General features: G+C 36.2%; 1 protein-coding gene across 1 annotated transcript in view; it reads right to left on the bottom strand.

Annotated features, from left to right (window-relative positions):
- Positions 1–23,593, bottom strand: part of MACROD2 (mono-ADP ribosylhydrolase 2) — a 1,923,023-nt gene that overhangs the window by 56,732 nt on the left and 1,842,698 nt on the right. Inside the window, exons 14-16 of the mRNA XM_032859215.1 lie at positions 15,674–15,751; positions 1,723–1,797; positions 1,364–1,456 (exon numbers count right to left, since the gene is read on the bottom strand). Of these exons, the coding sequence (XP_032715106.1) occupies positions 1,364–1,456; positions 1,723–1,797; positions 15,674–15,751 (246 nt within the window). The remainder of the gene's footprint in view (positions 1–1,363; positions 1,457–1,722; positions 1,798–15,673; positions 15,752–23,593) is intronic.

The raw sequence follows: 23,593 nt of genomic DNA, 5'->3' as shown, positions 1-23,593 counted from the left end.
CAAAGTAAATAATTTCTGCTATTGAGAAAATAAACAGGCAGGCAAGACATTGTGTGTTTTACATGTTAGAAGTACAACTGAAGAGAACAATGCAATGTATCTGTTTCTGAAGTCAGGGTTCTATTAATTCTCTGTTCCATCATCAGACATAAAATGCCCCACATATGCCCCACATATCCCATGTACTTGACCAGCTGGGAACATGGTGTCATGAGCCTGAACTAGGATTTGCAGGGAAATAGAGAAAAAGTTATTAGAGACATAGAAAAGGAAGATTATTTTGTTCTAAATGCAATGGAAATTTTTAAAAAAGATGTTGAAATCACTAACATGGCTTAGTAATTAAACTGTGTCAATGCTCTGGCCAAGAAGAGTTCATAGTTTGGAAGCTGTAGTTACTATTGACCTGATTTCACTATTGAGATCATGTCTGCATTTTAATTTGGAAACAAAATTGATCACTGTGTTTTATAAACAAGGCCTGTCAAGTTATTACTTTGCAACTGCTTTGCAAACACTTATTTATTTAAGAGCTGTATGATTTATGACATAGTGTACCAGACAAATGATTTTATTTATTTCATGTGTGAAATATATTTCATATATTCATCTTTCATATGTTCTTTTAAGAGATTGCTTTATATTTTAAAATGGAACTCATCAAGTTCTTCAGTAAATACCAAATTTCTTTGATAATAGTTTTTTAATACAGGTATTCTAAAAGGATGCCTGTCTTTACTCCGATATATTGGCTTGATGCCCCAAATACTGCTTTAAAATTTACAAAGTGTTCGTTCCTCCTATGTCTTCAGAAATCATTATAAAGCTCACTTGTGTTTTTAACAGTATTTAATATTTCTGCATCCTAATATTAGTGGACAAAGCATGCAATTTAGAAGGTTCATATAATATTTATATTTTACATAAATTGCTTCCTTAATCACTATCAGATGAAGGACACCAGAAGGAAATCAATACAGAAAGGCTTATCTTTGTGTTTTAAAGCCATCTCAGACTTTCCAAGATTCTTATCCATCTAAACCCATCTAGTCCATAATTTTGATTCCATATAGGCTTTCTCAATACAATAATTTTTGTATTTCATGAGCTTTTAAATTAAATTGAAACAAATAATAAAAAAAACAACTTCAAACTACTTGAAAGGGCAGAAAAACTGTTACAAGCCTCTTCTTTTGCTACTCCTAGATTTTGTTCTATGCTCACGAGTAGGTTCAGGATGAAAGAAATGCTCATTTTCCCCTGTACAGACTGCTCTTGCGGGAGGGTAACTCATGGTTGCATTCTAGGCAGGAGTCCAAAGGAACTCTTCATTCTTGATGGATCAATTTAAGAGCGGACCTACCTTTTTCACCTTCTTTGTCTTCTTGGTCATCTGTTAGAGGGATCACTTCCGGTTGCTCCACGGTCGTGGCATCTTCCTGGTTTGGTGAAAGCTCTAAAATGAAGGAGACAGAGGGAGACTCAGGGTGTTTTCATCGGAATCATTGAGAAAACACAGTGGCTAGAGCAGAGATAGTTAACGTCCCTTTCTTTTCCCCCTCCAAGTTTTGAGAGGCACACAGAACAGAACATTGTTGCCATACTCTGGTAATCACTGCCTAAAACATACACGCACACTCCTCACAAACACCAGGATAGAGAGAAGTCATGGTTCATAGTTTCATCTCATTCTCAGATAACATGGCATTCTGGTTTCAATACCTTCTGTTTCCATATATGAGCTCTGGGACTCTGCCTCAATTTTTATTTCATCCTTTGTTGAATCATGCTCTTGTCCTGTTAACAACAGTGATTGAAAAATAAAAGAAATGAGACACGCACAACTATAGGTTTGTCCCTGGTTTGAAAAAGCAAAACATTCAGAAACTGTGTTTCCATCATGCATGGAGAGGCAGAGAACAGTTTCCAACCAAAGTGGGCAATTTTGCAAATCATCAAATTTATATCAGTTATTTTCTGAGAAATAGCCAGGTAATCAGGCAAAAACCTCTTCTTTGAACTGATTGGTGTAATTGCTGTTTAGCTTATCAATGCATTGAATGTTGATAGACACAACCTGGAAGTTTTGAAATTTTGAATAATCTCTGGGTTGTGTGGGTTGTCTATGTTTAATTTCCGTTTAAGATGTATAAATTTCCTGTACTGAGGATTCCTAGAAAACTAAAACACTGGTGTTCTCATTCTCCCATTAAAAGATCATGAACAACTTAAGTAATGTGAGCGTGCAGGGATTGGGTCACCTAACAGCTCAACCATTCTGTGAAGACACCTACTAAATATAGCAAAGGTCAGGAGAGAATTCAGCCAACTCTTGATTACTCCAAGGCGATTATCTAGTAATGGTTTCTCTTCCACACCCCCTCTCTTCTCCCCCTTCCTTCCCCTGTAGAGTTTTGAATATTTAAGTGCTCATTAAGAGAGAAAATTGAAATCTGTCCATTTGCTTCATTTTAATGAAAGGTTTTATGCTGAGAATATACTTTTTTTTTAATGCTGAAAATATTTAACTATTGAATTAAAAAAATCCAGAGCTAGAGTTGGTTATTGGCATGAAGGGGATACAGAGGGGCTTGGACTCTGCTGGGTACGTTCCTGCAATAGAATGTATTATTTTTTCAACTGGTCACTTCTTTCTGTAAGAGGATTCAACACCATGTCTGTGACCATGTGACCTGCAGTGGCCCCTGTGGGACAAGCGTTTATTCCCACCTCACTGACATCAGGCCTATGAGTGTGACTTGGTCTACAAAATGGCACAGCAACACACATGACATGTACTACATTTGAATGGAAGCTTCAGGATCCTTTGCATGTTTTCTCCAACTTTCTTGCTCCTAAGAGAATGTGCTCCTTCAGTCTACATCCTGGGATGAAAGCACGTGGAGCAGAACCCAGTGGAGACACAACATACATACCTTTGTGGTTGTAAGCCAGTGGGACTTTTAAGATTATCTGTTACTCCAGCAAAGCTAACTGCTACAACCCGTTATCTTTACAGTTTCCTCCTTTATGCAACTATTCTTAAGCTGCCCACTCTATGGCTTCCCCTTGGTTCATTCTCTGCTAGCATGATCCCCCCCAAAAAAGTTTTTTGACATCATTCCTCTTGAGCTCAATTTTAATCAAAAGAACCTAATAAAATAATTATAATGGAGGCATATTTATCTGTCTGGTCATTGAAGCTAAATTTATCAAGCTGTCTTTGATGACTTTCTGTCATCACTCCTAAAATTCAATGAAATTCCATGTCTTGATGATTCTGCAAAATGTTCCTCTTTTCCCACTTTTCATTTCTCCTTCCCTTTTCCTCATTTAAAGATCTATTGTCTATCTCTTGGATCTGTCATTTGCTAGCTGAAATACCTTTTATTTTTTTTTTTTAAAGATTTTATTTATTCATTTGACAGACAGAGATCACAAGTAGGCAGAGAGGCAGGCAGAGAGAGAGAGAGAGGAGGAAGCAGGCTTCCTACGGAGCAGAGAGCCTGATCCGGGGCTTGATCCCAGGACCCTGAGATCATGACCTGAGCCGAAGGCAGAGGCTTTAACCCACTGAGCCCCCAGGCGCCCCAGCTGAAATACCTTTTAAAACATGAGCTTGATCAAGATGTTTTTCCTGGTGATAAACCCCATTCACCTCCATTCCACTCCAGTGCTACTTAAACTATGGTCTGTGGGTAAGCAACACTGGAATTTCAAAAATATAGAAGTTCAGGCCTCATCTCAGATCTAGAGTCAGATTCTGCATTTTAACAAGATTTCTAGCTGATCTGTATGTGCATTAAATCTTGAGAAGCACTGGCTTTGGACATATGCGTATCTGCAAATTATTTATCCTATGAAAAATGCCAGACTTGGCCCAGACAGTTCACATAGATTATCTCTAATTACATTAGCTCTGAAAGTAAGTATTGTGCTTCCCATTCTGGTTTCAAAATTTTCAACTACAAATTCTTTCTTCCTTTTTGTTTTGCTTAGAAATATCCTTATTTTGCCTTTTAATTTTTAAACTGAAGTATACCTTGCTTATAGTAAAACACCCAAGTCGTATATAACTTGAAGACTTTTCACATACACATATATGTATCTCCTTGGGCACTTACCACCCAGAACAAGAACATTTCTAGCACCAGTGGCTCTGTTTGTACCAGTGGACACCCGCAACAGGTAAAAGGCAATAGTTTTGTCTGTTTTTGAATCTCACAAAAATAGAATTCACTATTTACACTCTTTTAGCATGACTTTCCACATATTCTCTGTGAGATTAATCCCATTTGTTGTATATGTCCTTGTTTATTATTTTTCATGGATGTATACTATTCTACCATCCAAATACATTATGTTTTCATATGGGGCTAAACATATATTATGTTTTCAGTTTGGGGCTATTATAAAGGACACTGCTAAAAAACATTCATGTGCATTGTCTTCTGGTGGATATATGTATTCATATCACTTGGGTATAAACTCAGGAGTGATATTGCTAAGTAATAGGCAACACATACGTTTGGCTTTACTAAATCCTGAAAAACAGCATTTGGAAGAGTGTATTCCACTTTATACTCCCACCAGAAATGTATGAGAATTTCACGTGTGCCCTTTATCCTTTAGACAATGTCATGATACTACTAGTCACAAAATTCTCCAATATGGAGAAGAAAGTTGTGCAAAATCATTTCCCCAAAAACCCACTTGTTCACCTTTAGGTACCATATAAAGTGATAAAACCACACACTATAGGTCACTTATTCCACACCGTAATACATGCTTCTAAATGGCAGATATGCCAGGCGCTGGGAATAGATCTTAAATGAAACAGACACAATACTTGTCCTCAAAATGCATAACTGCAAGGAAAAAGGCACTAAATGTGCATAAAGTTCTTTCTAGTAAGATGTGAAACAGAGTTTCAAATTTATGAAAAAACTCATTTTTAGCAGATTTTAAATCACAGGAAACTAAGAGGGATAACAAGTATATTGGACAACAAATTCCACATTGAAGCCCTCTTAGATTAAATGAAACAAGAAGAATTTTGACAAGGATAAATGTTAAATTCTAAAATCAAGTTTATAAATTCAACTTCAAGGAATGAGATGGGAGGAAATCAATCCTATTTCTGATAAAACCAGAACTACAGGTTTTGCATTTCACGTTTACCCTAGATAAATACTGGATGGATACCAGAATGACTGGATGGTAAGAAGGATTATAGCACATGGAGAGTGAAGGGGAGGGTGCCTGGGTGGCCCAGTCAGTTAAGCATCTGCCTTTAGCTCAGGTCATGATCCTAGGGTCCTGGAATTGAGTTCTGCATTGGGCTCCTTGCTTAGTGGGGAGCCTGTTTTCTCCCTCTGCCTGCTTTTCTCTTTGCTGCTCCCTCTGCTTGTGTGTGTGTGTTTTTTTTTTTTCCTCTCTCTCTCTCTCTGAAAAATAAATGAAATCTTAGAAAGAAAGAGAGAAAGAAAGAAAGAACAAAAAAGAAGGAGGGATTTTTTCATTTATTTCTTGGCAAACATCTTGCGTGGATAGCTATTTCTAGCTATCCAAACATACAGGAGACTTAAAAATGAAACATAATAAAAGAGGGGAATTATAGTAAGGGAAAAATATTTTCATAAAAAATATATTCAGAAAAACAAAAAACAGTATTTTTGTGTTTGCAATGAACTCTAACAACTGATGAATAAGGAAATGAAAAGATGGATTAAATGAGGAGGAAATTATCTAAGACAAGCAGAAAACTTCTACAAGCCTAAAAACACAATGACATCATGAACATCAGCAAAGGGTGTCATAAAAGAGAATGAACACTATTCATAAATTAATGTTTTAGAAATCAAACTTTTGAATTAAAATTCACAAAGAGGGCAAAAGTTAGGGAGCAAAATGAAACATGAAAAGATGATAGATAAAGAGTACAGAAAATAGCAATAGAATTTCTAATGTGAGGATTAGAGGAAGTCTAAGCAACTGTATTTTTTTGTGATAGCAACCATTAAAAACATAATATGAGGTTTTCAAAGATTGTAGAACAGAATATGATTTCATTTTTTGTAATTATATACTCATCTGCATTTTATATTTTACAACAAATACATATTATGTAATCTAATAATTATAATGAAAATTCAGAAAGTAGAGACAACTGCTTTCAGTGATATCATAGAAGAAAAATTTATAACTAAAAGGTGTTTGCATCTAGCTAAATCCAGTTACTTTTGCTCGACGTCTATTCTACTTGAACTCTAAAAAACACTTGAGAAAGTCAGTTGTTGAGTAGCTCTTTCTTCTTGAATGTTCTTCTTTTTTGTCTTTTGGCCAAATCACCTGCTTTTCCATTCTGTGTTCCAACCTACTCACCATTATCTAAACACATCATTTTATTTCTTGCCTTTGTGTCCATTTCACATGTGTTTTCACTGGTTGAAATACCCCTATTTTCCCCCCTTTCTATCTGGTAAAATTCTCCTCATCTTTCAAAACTAAGTCATCAATTTTACCTTTCTTTGTAATATCCTCTGAATCACTGGACCGGATCAATCATTTTCATGTTTTGCTTATTGAGTTCCTTTGCTCATTTATCTATTTATTATTCATCTTATTACACTGTATTATAGTTGTATCTGTTTGTCTCTCTTACCAGGTAATGAGCATTGTGAACATAAAAACTATGCTTTATTCATATTTCCCCTCCCAATACTTACTAATAAGGAGTGATCAATAAATGTCTATTTAATTTGCTGTCCATTATAGTACTGATCAATGCCTGCAAATAGTGATTAGGGACCAGAACTTACTTTCTACTGCATCCTTTAGAAACAAGGTAAGTGCCTTAGGCTGCTAAGCACTCTATATACTACATTTATTGCAAAGAACCCCTAAAGAAGAACTTGAAGTTTTAGGCTTCAAGTTCATTATCTCTTTATTTTTAAGGCTGTAGAACTAGATAATATCTTAGATTCCCTCTGTCTTTGGCATTATATGAGGATCTGTCTCCTGGTTAAGTTTCTAGTCACCACCAATGTTTATTGGGTGGATGACATTGAGACAGGACATTCACTGTTTGAGTGAGCCTCATTCTCTACTACTGTTGAGATAGGGACCAGACCATGACACCTATTCCTGGGTCCCTACTCAGACTCTTGACTTGTCATTTGCAATCAGGCTTTGTCGGCACAATGAAGGCAAAGAGTAGAGCAATCAGAGATCAGAAGCAGCCACTCTGTTTTCTTGTGTGTCCCCAGTCCCAGTGCCCCATTTGATAAATCTTCAGAGGAATTCAATCACGGATAGGACCTGGGGCCCCTGCTGATAAGGGGGGACTCCGTGAGGTGGCAGCCTAAGGCTCTTGATGAATACTAGGGATTTTCTTTTTGACTAGGAAGGCCTGGTACTTCACTTTGAGGATGAGAGGTCATTGCAAAGTTCTTGTGGAGTATTTCTCCCCTCTTTCCTTTTCACTTATCCCCATTCTTGATCTGTTTCAATCAATGTGCTTTACATATTTTGACAATCTTTTCTTGAAATAGAAATACATATATTTTCTTCTTTCTAATTTTTTCTGAAATAGAGTCAGTAAAAAATGGGGAAGGAAACGAGGTGCACAGCTTTGAAATCCAAGAATAATCATATTTGCTCATTCCTGAGCCAAGCCAGGACTGCGCATATTAAACAAAGAGGAGGTACTTGTGTGAGTTCCTTGCCCTGCACCCAAGCCTGCTCTGTGTTAATGATGACTCCAGCGGTCTCCAGCCCTTCTTCCTTTCTCTGCAGTGCACTCAGACATTCCACATTCTGTCTTGCTTTCTTGACCCCATGGGGGCAAGCTTTATGTTTGCCTCTCCACATTCAGTCTAGTTGAATTCCACCCACTGTCCTCAGCCCTAATCCCTCCTGGCAGAGGAAACAAAGGAACATAAAGGGTCCCACAGTTTATATATATATTTTTATACAGTGAACTCAATCATCCATGCTAATGGGAGGGGACTATTAGAACAGATAATCCAAAAATCCATTCACTTTTCTTTTAGAAATAAATCACGTGATTATTTCTTGGAGACCTGGTAATTAAGTTTGGCTCAAGCTAATGCTTTAAATAATTTGCATAAAAATTGGTCTGGGGCCATCAGTCTGGAACTAAACATTTCTAGAGGATAAACCTAAATGCACTCTGTAAATGGATGGTTTTGAACAATAGTAACAAGGGTATAGTTTTAATGTTTGCAGATTATTATATGCTTAAATCTTCATAAGAACAAAGAATATGTTTCTTTGATGCTTGTCTTAAAGACAATGGAAATTGTGTCCTTTTATTAAACTTGAATCTTGATTGCTGCTAATATTCAAAATTTTATATGTTTACCATGGCTAAAAATAATCCAGTTTAAGAGCAAAAATTAAACCTAGATTATTGTGAATTTGATTATCTTCTAGACACCCTACATTTTTTTTTCCTGGGGCCAAAAATACTTATTACCTAATGTAAATTATTTCTAAAGTTATTTTTTCTTACAGTTACAAAAGGATTGCAGTTTCCTTCTAGAAACATATAAAGAATTATGAATAATTTTAAAACTATAATTTATAGCTATAATAGTTTTATAACTGTCACTGTTAATATTGTAAACTGCTATCTTTCTCTTGTGTGTGTACATATATATGTATATATGTATAAATATGTGTATATACATATATATCTGTATATACATAGATATATATGTATCTGTATATACACGTGTGTGTAAGTCTTTGTGTAAGTGGCTCAATACACATAATACACACACAAATATATAAATATATCCTGAGATCAGAATGAATTTACACTTTGATTCTTGCTTTTTTAGTTCATATTTTTATAAGCATCTTACACTGTCATTAAAATTTCTTCAGAAGTTTTATTTTTATTTTATTTATTTTTTTAAAAAATATTTTATTTATTTATTTGACAGAGAGAGAGAGAGATCACAAGTAGGCAGAGAGGCAGGCAGAGAGAGAAGGGGGAAGCAAGCTCCCTGCTGAGCAGAGAGCCCCAAGCGGGGCTCGATCCCAGGACCCTGAGGTAATGACCTGAGCCGAAGGCAGAGGCTTAACCCACTGAGCCAACCAGGCACCCCAGAAGTTTTATTTTTAAAAGATGCAGTATATTCCATGTTATGAATAAAATTTGGGATGTCTCCCTTTTTTCCCCATTAAACATAGTATTATTGCCATGAAGAGTTTTGTAAATATATGTCTCCCTATTCTTGGTGGGTGTCACTTTAAGACAAATTCCTAAAGCATAATTCTAGGGGAAAAAGTATGAACACTTTATTTTTTATGAGATTTTGTCAAAATTGCTGATGAGGCGGTTATGTCTTTCAGTCTCCCATCGTGAACATGATTGGTTACCCTACTCTCACCCGTCCTGTGTATTATCAATTCTACTTAAACTTAACTGATATTCAAAAGGAGAAGACACTGAAATCACGTTTTACTTGCATTTCTTTAAGAAACAAAGATATAGGTCTTCTCTTCATATTAATGACTATATTTCTTCTTTTTTTAAAACTTTAAAAAAAGATTTTATTTATTTGAGAGAGAGAGAGCACAAGCAGGGGTAGTGGCAGGCAGAGGGAGAAGTGGGTTCCCTGCTGAGCAAGAAGCCCAGTGAAGAACTGGATCTCAGGATCCTGGAATCATGACCTGAGCCAAAGGCAGACACTTAACCAACTGAGCCACCCAGACATCCCAGTTCTTCTTTTGTAAGTTATAATTGAGTCCTTTGTCCATTTTCCTCTTGTTCTTTTTTTTTTTTTCTTATTGAATTATGAGGTCTTTTTTTTTCTTTAAGAAAATTGATTCTTGTGCTCGCTTCGGCAGCACATATACTAAGAAAATTGATTCTTTGTCCTTTAGTCTGAGGGCACTTTTCCCAGTAGTTTTTCTTTAGAATTTGATTATAATCTCTATCATGTCAAAATGTGTATATTCAGATTTAGCCATTTCTCTCTTTCATGACATATACTGACACATGCACATGCATATAGCAGATATATATGTATGCCCTTTTATAACATATGTATACAATCGTGATTGTGCATTTTTATTTACAATTCAAAAAGCAATTCTTATTTCAAAATTTTTAAAAAATCACGTTTTTGTTCTTTTAGTCTGGTATTTTTAGTTTCATTTTTACATTTCATCTTTGTTCATCCTGTAATTTAACTTGGTGTAAGGAATGAGGTTGGGATTCAGGTTATTTTTCCAAATGGCCAACCAGTTGTCTTAATGCCATTTGTGGAGTCATCTGTCTTTGAAATGTCAGCCTGAAGATGTGCTAAAATCCCAGATCTGCTTTGGTCCATTTCTGAACTCTTTATTCTGTTTCATTGATTGACTTGCCTATTCCTACATTAGGACTACACTGTTAATCATATTTTTCAAACATTCCATATATTTTTAGTCTATTTATTCTGTCATCAACTGAAAATAATATAACTGTGAATCCCCCATTGCATTTCTGATTGGATTTTATTCATATTGTATCATTTGGCATATAAAAAACCATCATTATTATATAAAATCAGGGATTTAAATTTTTATTGAGGGTTTTTGCTAGAATTCTAACTGGATAGATTCTAAAGTAGTTTCTCATATTTTCTTTTGATGTTTATTTCCTATATATATCTTTCCTGACTTTATATTTTTAATATTTATTTATTTATTTTAAATATTTTATTTACTTATTTGACAGGGAGAGAGAGAGAGCACAAACAGGGAGAATAGGAGGCAGTGGGAGAGAGAGAAACAGGCTCCCCGCTGAGCAGAGAGCCCAAAGAAGGGCCTGATCCCAGGACCCTGGGGTCATGATCTGAGCTAAAGGCAGATGCCTAACCAACTGAGCCACCCAGGCAAACCTTAACTATATTTTTCAAACATTTACTATTTTTCTTTAAGATTTTATTATTTATTTGAGAGAGAGACTGAGTAATTGGGAGAGAGAGAGAGAGAGAGAGAGAGAGAAGGAACACAAGCCAGGAGGAAGAGAGAGAGAGAGGGAGAGGGAGAAGCAGACTTTCAGCTGAGGAGGGAGCCCAATGAGGAACTCAATCCCAGGACCATGAGATCATGACCTGAGCTGAAGGCAGATGCCTAACTGACTGAGCCACCCAGCACCCCTATTTTTAAAAATTAATTCAACATAACTGGTTTTTATACTTAATAAATTAACCTAATTACATTTCCTGTCATAATTATTTGCCTGTGTTTCTGTTAACTTATTTGATATATTGTGCTTTTCTTACACTGCTACTTCATTTTTTTATTTGAGTTATTGAAAATACTCATTCTGTGGTATGAAACATACCAGGAAATTGAGAGAGTAAGATCTCTTCCTTTAATTCTATTGTGATTTATTTCTATTTGTGATTATCATCAAGATTTTCAAAGGTATTCTTAACCCTAACTTATATTGTCAGAATCTAGAGCAGAGCAGGATTTTCAGTTTTTGAGTACCTTTATTGAAATCAGCATTCTGTGCAACCTTCCCTGCTCCCCACCATAATCTTTGCTTCAGAAACTCTGACATTGATACTTCCTTCCTTTTCTCTCCCTCCTTCTCTGCCTTTCTTCCTTCCTCTTTTAACTATTCTCTAAAAATGCGACAAAATATAGGAAAGTGCACCAACAACATAGAGAGTTCGGTTAAATAACCAAAAGCAAATAGAAAAACTACATATCCTTATAGAAACTGGATATTCATCCAATCCAGAAACCCAGATCATGGGCCAATTAGAACCTCCTCCCTAATCACAAAAATTTAATCAGCAACCTAATCAGAGTAATCACTACCTAGATTTTCTTTATCATTTTCCCAACTCAAGCATGTCTTTCTAAATAGTATCATTATGTTTTCCTGCTTTTCAAACTTGATATAAGTGAAGCTGTACAATATATGTGCTTCTGTACCATCTTTAATTTAACGTTATCCAAGTTTGAGCCTGTAATTTTGGTTTTTGGTTTGCAGTTTCCAATGCAGTTTCCAATGAGACATCGGCTTCCTCTTTCTATCTATTCTTCTGTATGCATGTTATCTTTTCCCTCTGATTGTTTCTCAATTTTTTTCTGTTTATCACTGAATTGAGTAAGTTGATGACAATGGGCTTAGTTATAATTTCATTTATGTTTCTTGTGCTTCGGGGTCATAGAACTTCTTGAATATATGGGCTCATGGTTTTCATCAAAGTTTTGAAAATTTTCAATTATTTTTACTTCAAATATTTTTTCTGTCTCCCTTCCCATGCTTTGCCTTCAGAGAGTTCAGTTTATATATATTGGGCAAGGAATTACCTTTAAAGTTCTTCCATAGCTCACTGATGATCTTTCCATTGTTCAATTGTTTATTCTCTCTGTGTTTCAATTTGGATAGTTTCTATTGCTACATCTTCAAATTTGCAACCCTTTCTTCTGCAGTGACTAATCTGCCATTATTACCATCAGTGCAGTTTTCATTTCAGACATTCAGTTTTTCATCTCTAGAAGTTGAATTTGGGTTATTTTATACCTTTAATGTCTCTAGTGTGGACAATCTCTCTTTTAACATTCAGAAAATACGGAATACAATTATAACGTTTAACATTACACTACCTGTGCCATTAATTACACTATCTGTATGATTTTTTTTTTTTAACATATTATTTATTTATTTGACAGACAGAGAGCACACGTAGGCAGAAAGGTAGGCAGGGGTCGGGGGGAAGCAAGCCCCTTGCTGAACAGAGAGCCTGATGCAGGGCTCGATCCTTGGACCCTGGGATCAGGACCTGAGCCAAAGGCAGAGGCTTTAACCCACTGAGCCACCCAGGTGCCCCTCATTTCTGAGTTGATTTATATTAATTGAGTTTTCTTCTCTTATGGGTCACACTTTCCTGCTTCTTGTCAAGAATTGGTATCATCAGTATTCATTTAGACTTACTGAATAATTACCATTTACCTTGCTTTTAATTCTTTTCTTTCATCTTTTTCCTTCTATCTGGGATCAATACCCTCCTACCCAAAGAAAACACCAAAATTGTCTGTTGGTGAATTTTTCTTTTCTTTTTTTTTTTTGGGGGGGGGGGGGGGCCTGAAATATCCTTGATTAACTTTTATTCTTGAAACACACATTTTCCTTGAGTATAGAATTCTTGGATGGTAACTATCATGCTGTATTGTCTTATTATTTCCATTGTATTTATTAAAAGTCAGCTATCAGTCTGTTTAAAGATTGCTTTTTAGATGTTCTCTTTATCTTTGATTTTCGGCAGTTGTACAATGATGGGCCTACTTATGGATTTATTTTTCTTGGAGTTCAAAAGGCTTTGGAACATGTGGCCTGATATCCTTCATCAACGTAGGATATTTCTCAGCATAATTTCCTGAAATATTTTTTTCTGCCCAATTCCACCTTTCCTTTCTGTCTGGGACTCCAATTACATTTGTTATAGAATTTATCATTTTTTCCTCTATATTTGTTCCCTTTCTTTAGTGTTTGCCATCCTTTTTTCCTCTCTACTTTTTTTTTTTTTAAATATATATTCTTATGACCTAACTTCTAGTGCACAAATTCTCTTTCATCTGTGTCTAAAACATAGTCAAACCGTGAATCTATTCATTGAATTCTTCATTTAAGTTATGGCATCTTTCACATCTAGATTTTATTTTCTTTTTCTTTTTTTTTTTTTTAAGATTTTATTTATTTATTTGATAGAGAGAGAGAGAGAGCATGAGTGGGGGCAGGGGTAGAGGGAGAGGGAGAAGCAGACTCTCTGCTGAGCAGGGAGCCTGACACGGAGCTTGATCACAGGACCCTGAGATCATGACCTGAGCAGAAGGCAGATGCTTAACCAACTGAGCCACCCAGGTGCCCCTTTCTTTTCTTTTGTGTTATTTTGTTTTGAATTTCTATTTTGCAGCTAAATTTTTCAATCTTGTCTTTATCCCCCATAATAGTCAACAAAATTATTTTATACATTATGTGTATAACTCTAATATTTTTAGCCCAAATGGCCTGTTTCTCTTGATTGTTTTTATGTTTCCTTGTTTCATTTTTTTCTGGCTATTTTTTCTGTGTGTGCTGGACATGCTGGAAATCATGTTAAAAACTCATTTTTGTAAATGGTTTGAAACCCACAACACTCTTTTTTAACTTAGTAAATGTTTTACATTTGTTTTTCTCAGGTGCCAGTAGGGACTAGCAATCTGGGTTGATCTTAATTTAATTTGAGGATTGAGAAGATTCAAAGCTGCGCAACAGTCTTTCAGAAAACTGGTCTCCTGCTGGTTCATCTAAAGATATGTATCCTATATTCTAGGATACATATCTTTAGGGTTTCAACACAAAGACCAGAGGGTTTAGCATGGTCCCTTGCCCTTTTCAATGGGACTCTGGATGGATACCTTTTGTAGAATCAGCAAATGACTTAAGATAAAAACAGCTTCAAGTTCTGAATTCACATCTCTGGATATCTGTTTTATCCCAGAATGTAGCCTGAAAATTCTTCATTATCTTGTTAGCTCTTTGATGCCTATAAACAGACTCCATAATTTTTGTTTTTGGTGTAGTTTTTCTAGTTATCTTCAAGGAGAGTAATGGTTTAAGTTATTTAGACTTTCATTGCTGAAAGCAAAGTCTCTCCTCTTTCTTTCTCATTTTAAAACAACATATATTTTTCAAAGATAAAAGCAAACATTTAATTAAGATATTCTGATACTAATTTTGAAGCAATTATTTCAACATTTTCATACATTTAATGAGTCTCTTATCACACATTCCTTTCCAAGTGTGCCTTTCTCAGTCTTGACATTTTCCTTCCTTTCTATATTTATTGTTTTTGCACAGGATTTCTGTTAGTTTATTCAGGAAGGATACTTGGGTGGTATATTTTCTTAATCTATGTATCCCTGAGAAAATATTACTCCTGACTTCATGTATGAGTAATAACTTCACTAAATATAGAAACTGTGTCCTTTCAAGCAATGGAAATGTTATTCCATTTCATCTAGTATTTAGAATTGTGGAAGGAGAAAGAAAGCTAAGGCTAATCTGATTTTGCTGATTTTGTTTGCAACCTGATTTTCCTATATGCTTTATAAGCCTTTCTTTATCACTGATCTTCAGAAAGTCCATGAGGCTTTGTAGATTTCTGTTCCTGTTTGAGTTTTCAGTACTGTTGTCTATAAATATGTGTACTCTTGTGTTTTGGGTGGAGAAACTGGTTTACATTAGGAAAACTATTTTTCTGTTATTTGTCTAAAGATTGTTCCATTTCTGTTTGTTCTAGTCTCTCTTCTTTGTATTCCAAGGATATGTAGATTTAATCACCTAGCTCTATTGTCTATATGAGTCCCATTTTTCTCATTATTATCGTTTCTTCATTTCTGTAGTTGCAAACCCAATGCCCATAGAGTTTAGGCAGGTAACAAAAATAAAGTTGGCCTGGTACAAAAATAGTGATGAGGATTGTGGAGAGCAAATTTCCTTTCTAAACTTGGCAGCTACCAGTCACTTGACATTCATAGTTAATAAAATATTACCAGATACCATTTTTTCCCAGAAAAACTAAAATCTGTTTTTTTAAATATAATGTTTCTCAGAAGAAGAAAACAAATAAAAAAGGACCTCACAACTTACCATTAGGTTGATCTTGGTCACACACAGAATGATCTGTCACTTCACTGTCTTTTACAATATTGTCGTCCTTTGCAGAATCTGCCACAACAAATAAGCAAAACCTCTAGTCAGCACTTTTAACTGGGAAGCAGAGAAGCTGCCAGCACTGTCATGATATATCTATCTTTGGGGCATGGAATTTATTATTTTTAGAAAATACCCTTAGAATACTTAAATATTTTTATCAATAACTAAGCTATTCCTAAAGTACTGTAGAAGAGGTCTTGTACAAAGTTTACAAAGGTAAGGATGATAGAAATTTGGTTGGGTTATCTTTTTGCAACAAAGAAGAAAATGTAAGCAGGCCTTTATGCATTAGTGAAAGTCCTTGGAGAATTGTGCAAAAGGATATGAAAGGAAGGCAAAATAGAGGAGATTAAAGGAATAACAATTTTAATGTTCTTAATGCGTCCATTACTTTAATTGTTCATATATGGGAGCCTTGAGTCCTTGAAAGAGCCAGATGTAGAGCTTTGAAATCCAGTTGTAATTAAGTTCATCTTCCTGAGGAACACTACCAGTAGAACAATAGCAAAGGGGAATGCAAACCTTCTGTTCTGTGCAATTTCATCCTCTCCCTCATATAGCACATTTAAATGTGAAATCAGTATAAGTTCATGTTTTTTTTGTTGTTGTTGTTGTTGTTGTTGTTGTTGTTACAGGATATACTTGCAAGAAATAACGTGGCCAAATAGGTTTCAGTGACCATGGACTCTTCCAAGACTACACGGGATTCCTCATTGGTTCCTGAGGGCTCTCTGTAGGCTCTTTAGAAAACTATCAGAAAGAGCATGTGAGTGGGTCGGTGAGAAGACAGAAATGGGCCTTTCATTCATTCTAAAAGTATTTATTAAGGGCCAACCCTATGCTAGATACTTCTTGAGTCTAGGGAGTCAATAGTGATTGACTCTGCCCTCATAAAGGTTACAATCTAGGGGATATTTTTCATGCAGCTATAAGAGTGGTAATCTAAAGATATCTAAAAGCCATGACCTAATATGGTATGCATCTGGCCATGGAGCACACTGGGGATGGCAGACTGAGACTCCCATTACAAATGGGTTCTCTACTGAGTTCACGTTGCTCCACTGAGCTGTCACTCTGAACAGAGCTGAATAGATGAGTCTCAAATCCTTCTTTCTTTGTTTCCTTATTCCTTTTCCCTTTCTCCCTCCCCCAACTAGGAGATCATTTCAAACAATGCAGTTTGGAATATTATGAGAAAGTTTGTTTCTTGAACCTGCCACAAGCAACATTTGATGGACAAGTGAGAAACCTGGGTAGTTAACATATGATTCAAATTTAATAACCAGTGAAGCAAGCATACACCCAAAGTGTATGATTTTAATTAACTGCAAATAATTCCCCCAAGGCAAATGTTTAATTATCTGCACAGCTTCTTATTTCTTTCTGAGACTGACAATAAGTTTCAAAGTCCAAATTTAGAAGCAAAACTGAGCACAGACACATTTTCCAAACTCTTCTCTCACTCTAGTCAAATTGTTTTAAACCAGTTCCCATTAAAACATGCCTTTTTAATTTTGGCTCTAACATGTGGATTTAAAAAAACAAAAACAACAAACCTTGAATACTTTTGTCCGCATTAACACTGAAAGTGAACAATGATTTTAAAAAGGTACTATATGAATCAGGCTCAATTTTAATTTTGAAAATTTTACTTATTTATAGAGAATGGCATCATTTGATATGCAGGCTTGGGCAATACTCATTTCTCTTGACATTAATGTTTTAAGATTATCCAAGATTTTGCATGTAGTTAAAATGTGTTCATTTACACTCAACAATAATTCATTATGCTTTATAATTTACATAAACATTATGTTCCATGCATCAAATATTATATTAAAAATGTCTTTTAAAAAGTGATTTACATTGAGTTTATGGGTTTATGGTCTAATGATTCACATAAGATGGGTGAAAATACTTGAAAAATTAATCTCTGGACTGTCACCAAAATCTGTCTTTCTAGCAAACTAATTGACCCTTCAGTTTCAATTTCCTTGGAGAGTTGTTTTAACATTGCTAAGGTGCCTTCAGATCTTATGTGTTCTAATCTATATATAATGTGTTGTTGAATCTAAGACACCATCAATTGTCATTTTCACTATTAACTTCGTGTAGGTAGGAAAAAAAATGCTACCAAATGAACCGTAATACACTATTAATTTAAGAATGTGTCATAATTTTAGAAATAAAATCTACAAAGGACTATATATATATATATATATATATCCTAGATATATAATGTTTGCACACATTCTCTGTGGACACAAATACATGTCTTTCTGTGAGGCCAAGTATTTCCTATCAACCTGACCCATCACCAAACCCACAAGTTGCTTTTGTTTTGTATTTGAAATGGCTCCACTTGCATATACAGCAATAAAACAGGATAAAAGCTAGAAGCTCATGACAGCATCCACACATGACCATGTGGCTATGAGATTGTTTCCACTGAAGTTTCTCTCTTTTCAAAGGGCTCTTTGAATTCCTAGTCACATGAACTTTGGCAAGACTGGATATGGTCCTGAATGCTTTAAATCATAGATCTTATTATGTTAGACTTAGTTGTGGATTTGAAATGACAGTGCAGCTTTTCTGACTAGGAGGTGATGAACACTGCACTGCATATATATATATAAAATCATTATTCATAATAAGAAAGAACACATATTGAGTATATATGATCACTAAAAGAGCTTATTTTTCTATGTAAGTTCTATAAACCACCGTGAAAAATATAGTTGTATGTACTAAATTCTTGCAGTCCCTCAAATTCATATTTTATTTAATTCTAAAATTTATAATTTGGTAATATTAAAAAAATGTAAAGGACTTACCACCTAATTCTGAGATTCAGTCAATGTTATTTTAATAGAAGAGAACTGGAATTAAATATATATGCAAACTGTGACTTTCAAAATCTTTAAGGTCAATGTTCTATTAGAAAATTTTTTCAAATACAAATATTAAGTCAAATGTTTGAGCCAAAGTTCTAAAGATAGATTATCTTTTAAGATTAACAAGAATAAAAAAGAAGTACTTCCATACAGTAAAAAAAATTTCCTCATTTAGAAAGTTGAAAAAGGTTTAAGAGTAGTTAAAATACATTAAAATTTTAAAAAACATAAAACAAATTCTAAAAAGCAGGTCATTTTTAATGTAGTCAATTATACCATGTCTATATAAAACAGTACAAGTATAGATTGAAGATGTGATGATAAGCAATGAAACTACTGCATTTTAAAAAAAGATTTTATTTATTTGACAGAGAAAGAGATCACAAGTAGGCAGAGAGTCAGGCAGAAGCAGGCTCCCTGCTGAGCAGAGAGCCCAATGTGGGGCTCCATCCCACGACCCTGAGATCATGACCTGAGCCAAAGGCAGAAGCTTAACACACTGAGCCACCCAGGTACCCCACTATTGCATTTTTAATAAACATCTAAACTGTAAATCAAAATAGGTACTATCTCTTTTGAAAATGTCCCCTTACAATAAAAGTTCTTAACCTTAATTAAGAACTTAGTTCTTAACTCCTAGATATATTCTAGAGGAATAAATTGATGTGTAAAATGTGTACATATATTGTCATGTTCACTTATTTAGAAGGAGATAGTTTCCATCATATTTTCATAGGGACCCATGACCCTGACAAGACTAAAAATAACTAGAATATTTATATCTTAATGCCAGTGAAACAGCCATTTTACAAAAGGTTTTTAGGATTATAATTGAGAAGCAGCTACAGAATTTGATGCCCACTCCATGAATTCATCAATGACGGCACTTCTTGAATTCTTTTTTTTTCTTTTTTTAAGATTTATTTATTTATTTGACACAGAGAGAGAGAGAGGGAGAGAGAGTACAAGTAGGTCGAGCGGCAGGCAGAGGGAGAAGGAGAAGCAGGCTTTCTGCTGAGCAGGGAGCCCGATGTGGGGCTCGATCCCAGGACCCTGGGATCATGACCTGAGCCGAAGGCAGCTCTTAACCAACTGAGGCAACCAGGCACCCCACTTCTTGAATTCTTAAGGTAGATGTGACTTGAGAAAAGAGCTAAAAACACATACAGATGTGTTTAACAAATGAAGAGGACAATCCAGCTGGTAAACAACATTTTGGACCAAAATTTGGAATGTCTATAAAGTATAAAACTGAACGGATGATTAACTGCCTTTGAAAATATTTTCAAGTCAGAGGATGTACAAAATCCATCTAGTAAGAAAGGTAATCCCTGACTACTATGGAGAGTTGCGGTAGGAGGTCACTTTGGTATAAAAGTTCCAAGGGGTCTGAACAAAGTAAGTGTTATGTACAAACACCTATGTCTGAAATATTTGCTCTGTAGCCTGTAAACATTCACCTATGAGTCTCGTACCTTGCACAGAAACCACAATCACCTGGATTTCCTCTGGTTCTTGTAAACTGATTCGATTACACCAAGCTAAACATTTATCCTGGCCTGCTCATTTGAATCACTGGTTTATTATGTGAAGCAATTACAATAAGTAGTTTTTCCTCCATCTGAACAGTATGTTTATCCACCATAAACTAGCATCTCCACAGCTGATTATGGTCCCATTGAAGCTTTGCAGGGACTATTCCTCTATATAGGAGAAATGCATCCTGCAATACATTCCTAGAGTATTCAGATGGCAATGATCTAAACTATGCTCAGTCCCAGTGCAGCTGGACATACAAGGCTGATCTATATTTACCTGTAAAGTTACCAGGTCCATAGGACAGGACATTGCCCTGAGCATTGGGAGGCCAGACTGAGCTGTGGTCGGTCATTTGTCTTCATTGTGCAATCATTAACCCCCATTAAAATGGGGCCAATTATTCCCAAAGTTCTAGAATGCAGCTACTAACCGTCTCTGAGGCAGGGCTGGGAAAACTACCACCATGTACCACTAACTTTGCTTCTATTAGAAAACACACACCAGATTCCAAACAGTAACTTGTGTAAACCAGCTAATTCCTACATTGGAGGGGTTATTTTTCTACAGGTTGTTACTGAAAATACAAGCAAATAAGAGGGTCAGTCATGATGGATGGACGCTGGCTTGATGTTGTGATCCTAGATTCACAATACCAAGCTTCGTAACTCTAGGAAAACCCATTCACCTTACAATGTCTCAGTTTCTACACCTAGGAACTGAGGGTGTTGAGCTAGATAATCTCTCTAAGTACCTTTCAAGGCTAATCTGCTGATTTGTTCAAATTATCTCTTTGTTCTGACAACACCTCTCTGTAAACATTCAGGCTTCCCTTGTTATCTGCCTACCTGAGTTGGACTCTTCTCACTCTGAGATTTTTACTATTAATAAAATAAAGGTTAATGGTGGGGAAAGTATTGCTGTGTGACATCGGTGCCACACTGGCCATCGTTAACTCTGTGACTTGACGAAGAGTCATCACAGTGTCTAATAGAACAGCTGGATATGAAGCCAGGCTGGACCATGATGGAAAAAGAAATGCTTAATTACCCTTTTCCATCAAGTTAATTCTTCCCCCTTGGCAATGTAAACAAAGGCAAATCTGCTCTTGTTTCCAGTTGTCTGTGACCTGCTATCCTTGACCTCCATCCTTCCGATTCCTTTCTGATCTTGCCTCCCTCTTTCTTGCTAAGCCTTGCACAGCAGGATTACTTGACATCCCCCCGCTTTTGAAAAAAATCTGACCAAACCACAGGCATGAAGAGTAGCTATGGTTCTAGGTAGACACTGACTTGTAATTCTATTAAAATGTTCATCTATAAATCAGGGAGTGTTTTATTTACACTTTTTAATTCAATCTGATAATGGAAAGTCTTTGAGAGAACATTCCCTTTGGAGAAGTGATAAAGGCTTTCTGGATCCTAACTCTGGGCAGAGTCACAGACTGGCCTTTACTTCTCAGTTATTTTATTTTGTGGAGAAGCTGAGGCAGTAGACAGAGTCTATCCCCAGATTCATAAATGCTTCAACTTCTGGGCTCAGGTTCTTTTTAGCCAGATGCTTGGGGAGTGTGGCTGGGATGCCGGGGACCAACACTGCTGAGAGCCAGAGGAATTTCCTATGTTCCTAATGGACTGAGTCAAAACTCACCCTTTTGGAGCAGTCTTTATTCAAGTCTTATTGCCCAAGTGATGTAAAGTGACGTATTTAGAAACTAACATAAGCATTTGGACCTTTCATGGGAGTTATCCATTTCATGGGAACTTCAAAGACCTGGATGACTTCTCCTTAGCACTTACCTGCTCCTCCTATCTAGAAGGACCCACAAACCCATCCAAATGAAAATGGATGTACTTACTTTTCTCAGTTATTTTTTTCTTCAGTGTTCCACTAGGCTACTGAATATAATTCTATAGTATGAATGGCCTCAGAGTGGTTCACTCTATAGACCTACCACAAGCTAGTTTACCATTGTGTCTATTATTGGATGTTCAAATTAATCCAATTTCCTGCCATTCTGAATAATCCTATGTTGTTGTGCTATTGGGTATCCCAATACTGGATTCACTCCACTCTTCTTTCTCTTATATCTTCCCAGCCCACGCCCACCTCTGAGGTCTAGAGAGTTTAGATCTCTCTATAGCTAAGCCTCATGGTGGAAAATGCCCCACCAATATCGCACTGGGCTTCTGAGATCGCAGCAAATGGTTTCAGGAGATGGGTTCCTTTCTGAGACTCTGACTGAGGGCATTTTTCCTTGGATGAACCAGAAGTATCCAACAGATAATACCCAGCTAGAGACTCCCCAAAGGATTCAGGAGATACGACCTGTTTCCTTAACTCTTTGGGAGACAATTCTGAATGTGCTCTATACTTCTTAGAGAAATAGAGTCCCAGTTCCCCTCATTCATGTACCCTCTTTTTGCTGTCCTCTCCCTCCATTCCTTACTGTGCTTCCTGGGACCACTTCTCAAATAAACCATTTGCCCCCATATCCTTGTCTGAGATTTTTGCTTTTGGAGACTCCAAACCAAGACAGCCAAGCTAGTCACTAACCTGTCTCCTACTACTCAGCAACAAAAATGTGAATGTTTACCTCATTCTGATTTACAGCCTTCTTGTGCCATGCTGCCTTTAATTAGGGAATGCTGGGGAAAGTGCCTGCCCTGTGATTAGGGCAAGTTGGGAAAAGAAGTTGCCATGTCTGGCACCATATAATTCTAAAAGCTGGGTCACAGATGATTGGTGAGGGATTGGCCCTGGGTAGTCATCTGTGGGTTGGCCAACAGACCTAAGGGTGGTCTGATAGGACACCTCCACCTTCCACGAGAGAATTAATATTAGATTATACTGAGAGGAATCTGTTAGTTCTTTAGCAATGTATTAATCTGGGAGCGTTTGATGGTAAAATAGGTCAGGTTTCAAAGCCTTGAGTGGTTTAAAGGCAGAGGTTCACTGGAAGAGAAGGGAGGAAACACAAGCTGCTGACAGGGTAGAACCAAGAAGCATAATGAGTCATCTAGTGGCTTTAGAAGAGTAGAAAAGGGAAAGAATGTAGTAAGCTTTTGATGCTCCTTGAGTGGACAGCTATTTGAGGAGTTACTGAGAACCTGGAGGAACTGCTTGAGCTGGTGTTGCCTCCCAGAGGACCCAGTCCTTGGGGCTGCTGAAGTGGTTTACTTCCTTGCTGACTTTCCTTCCAATAGCAGTAACCCCAGTGTGTGTTGCTTCTGCAGAACTTGGGAGAGTTGGGCCTCACTCCCTTTGTAGTTCTTGCAACTTCATTATCTAATTTTAACATCTACGGATACATCAAACATCTCTAAAGTGCTTTTTACAAACACTACTTTTAGAAGTATGGCATTCTTTTAGATCCATTTTTTAAAAACACTCACCTTTTTAGGCATTTCAAATGTACAGCACC

The sequence above is a fragment of the Lontra canadensis genome, unplaced genomic scaffold, assembly GCF_010015895.1.
Source record: "Lontra canadensis isolate GAN:19392208 unplaced genomic scaffold, GSC_riverotter_1.0 scaffold16, whole genome shotgun sequence".
Lineage (NCBI taxonomy): Eukaryota > Metazoa > Chordata > Mammalia > Carnivora > Mustelidae > Lontra > Lontra canadensis.
The sequence above is the reverse complement of the archived record's forward strand: the minus strand, read 5'-3'. Positions and strand labels throughout refer to the sequence as shown.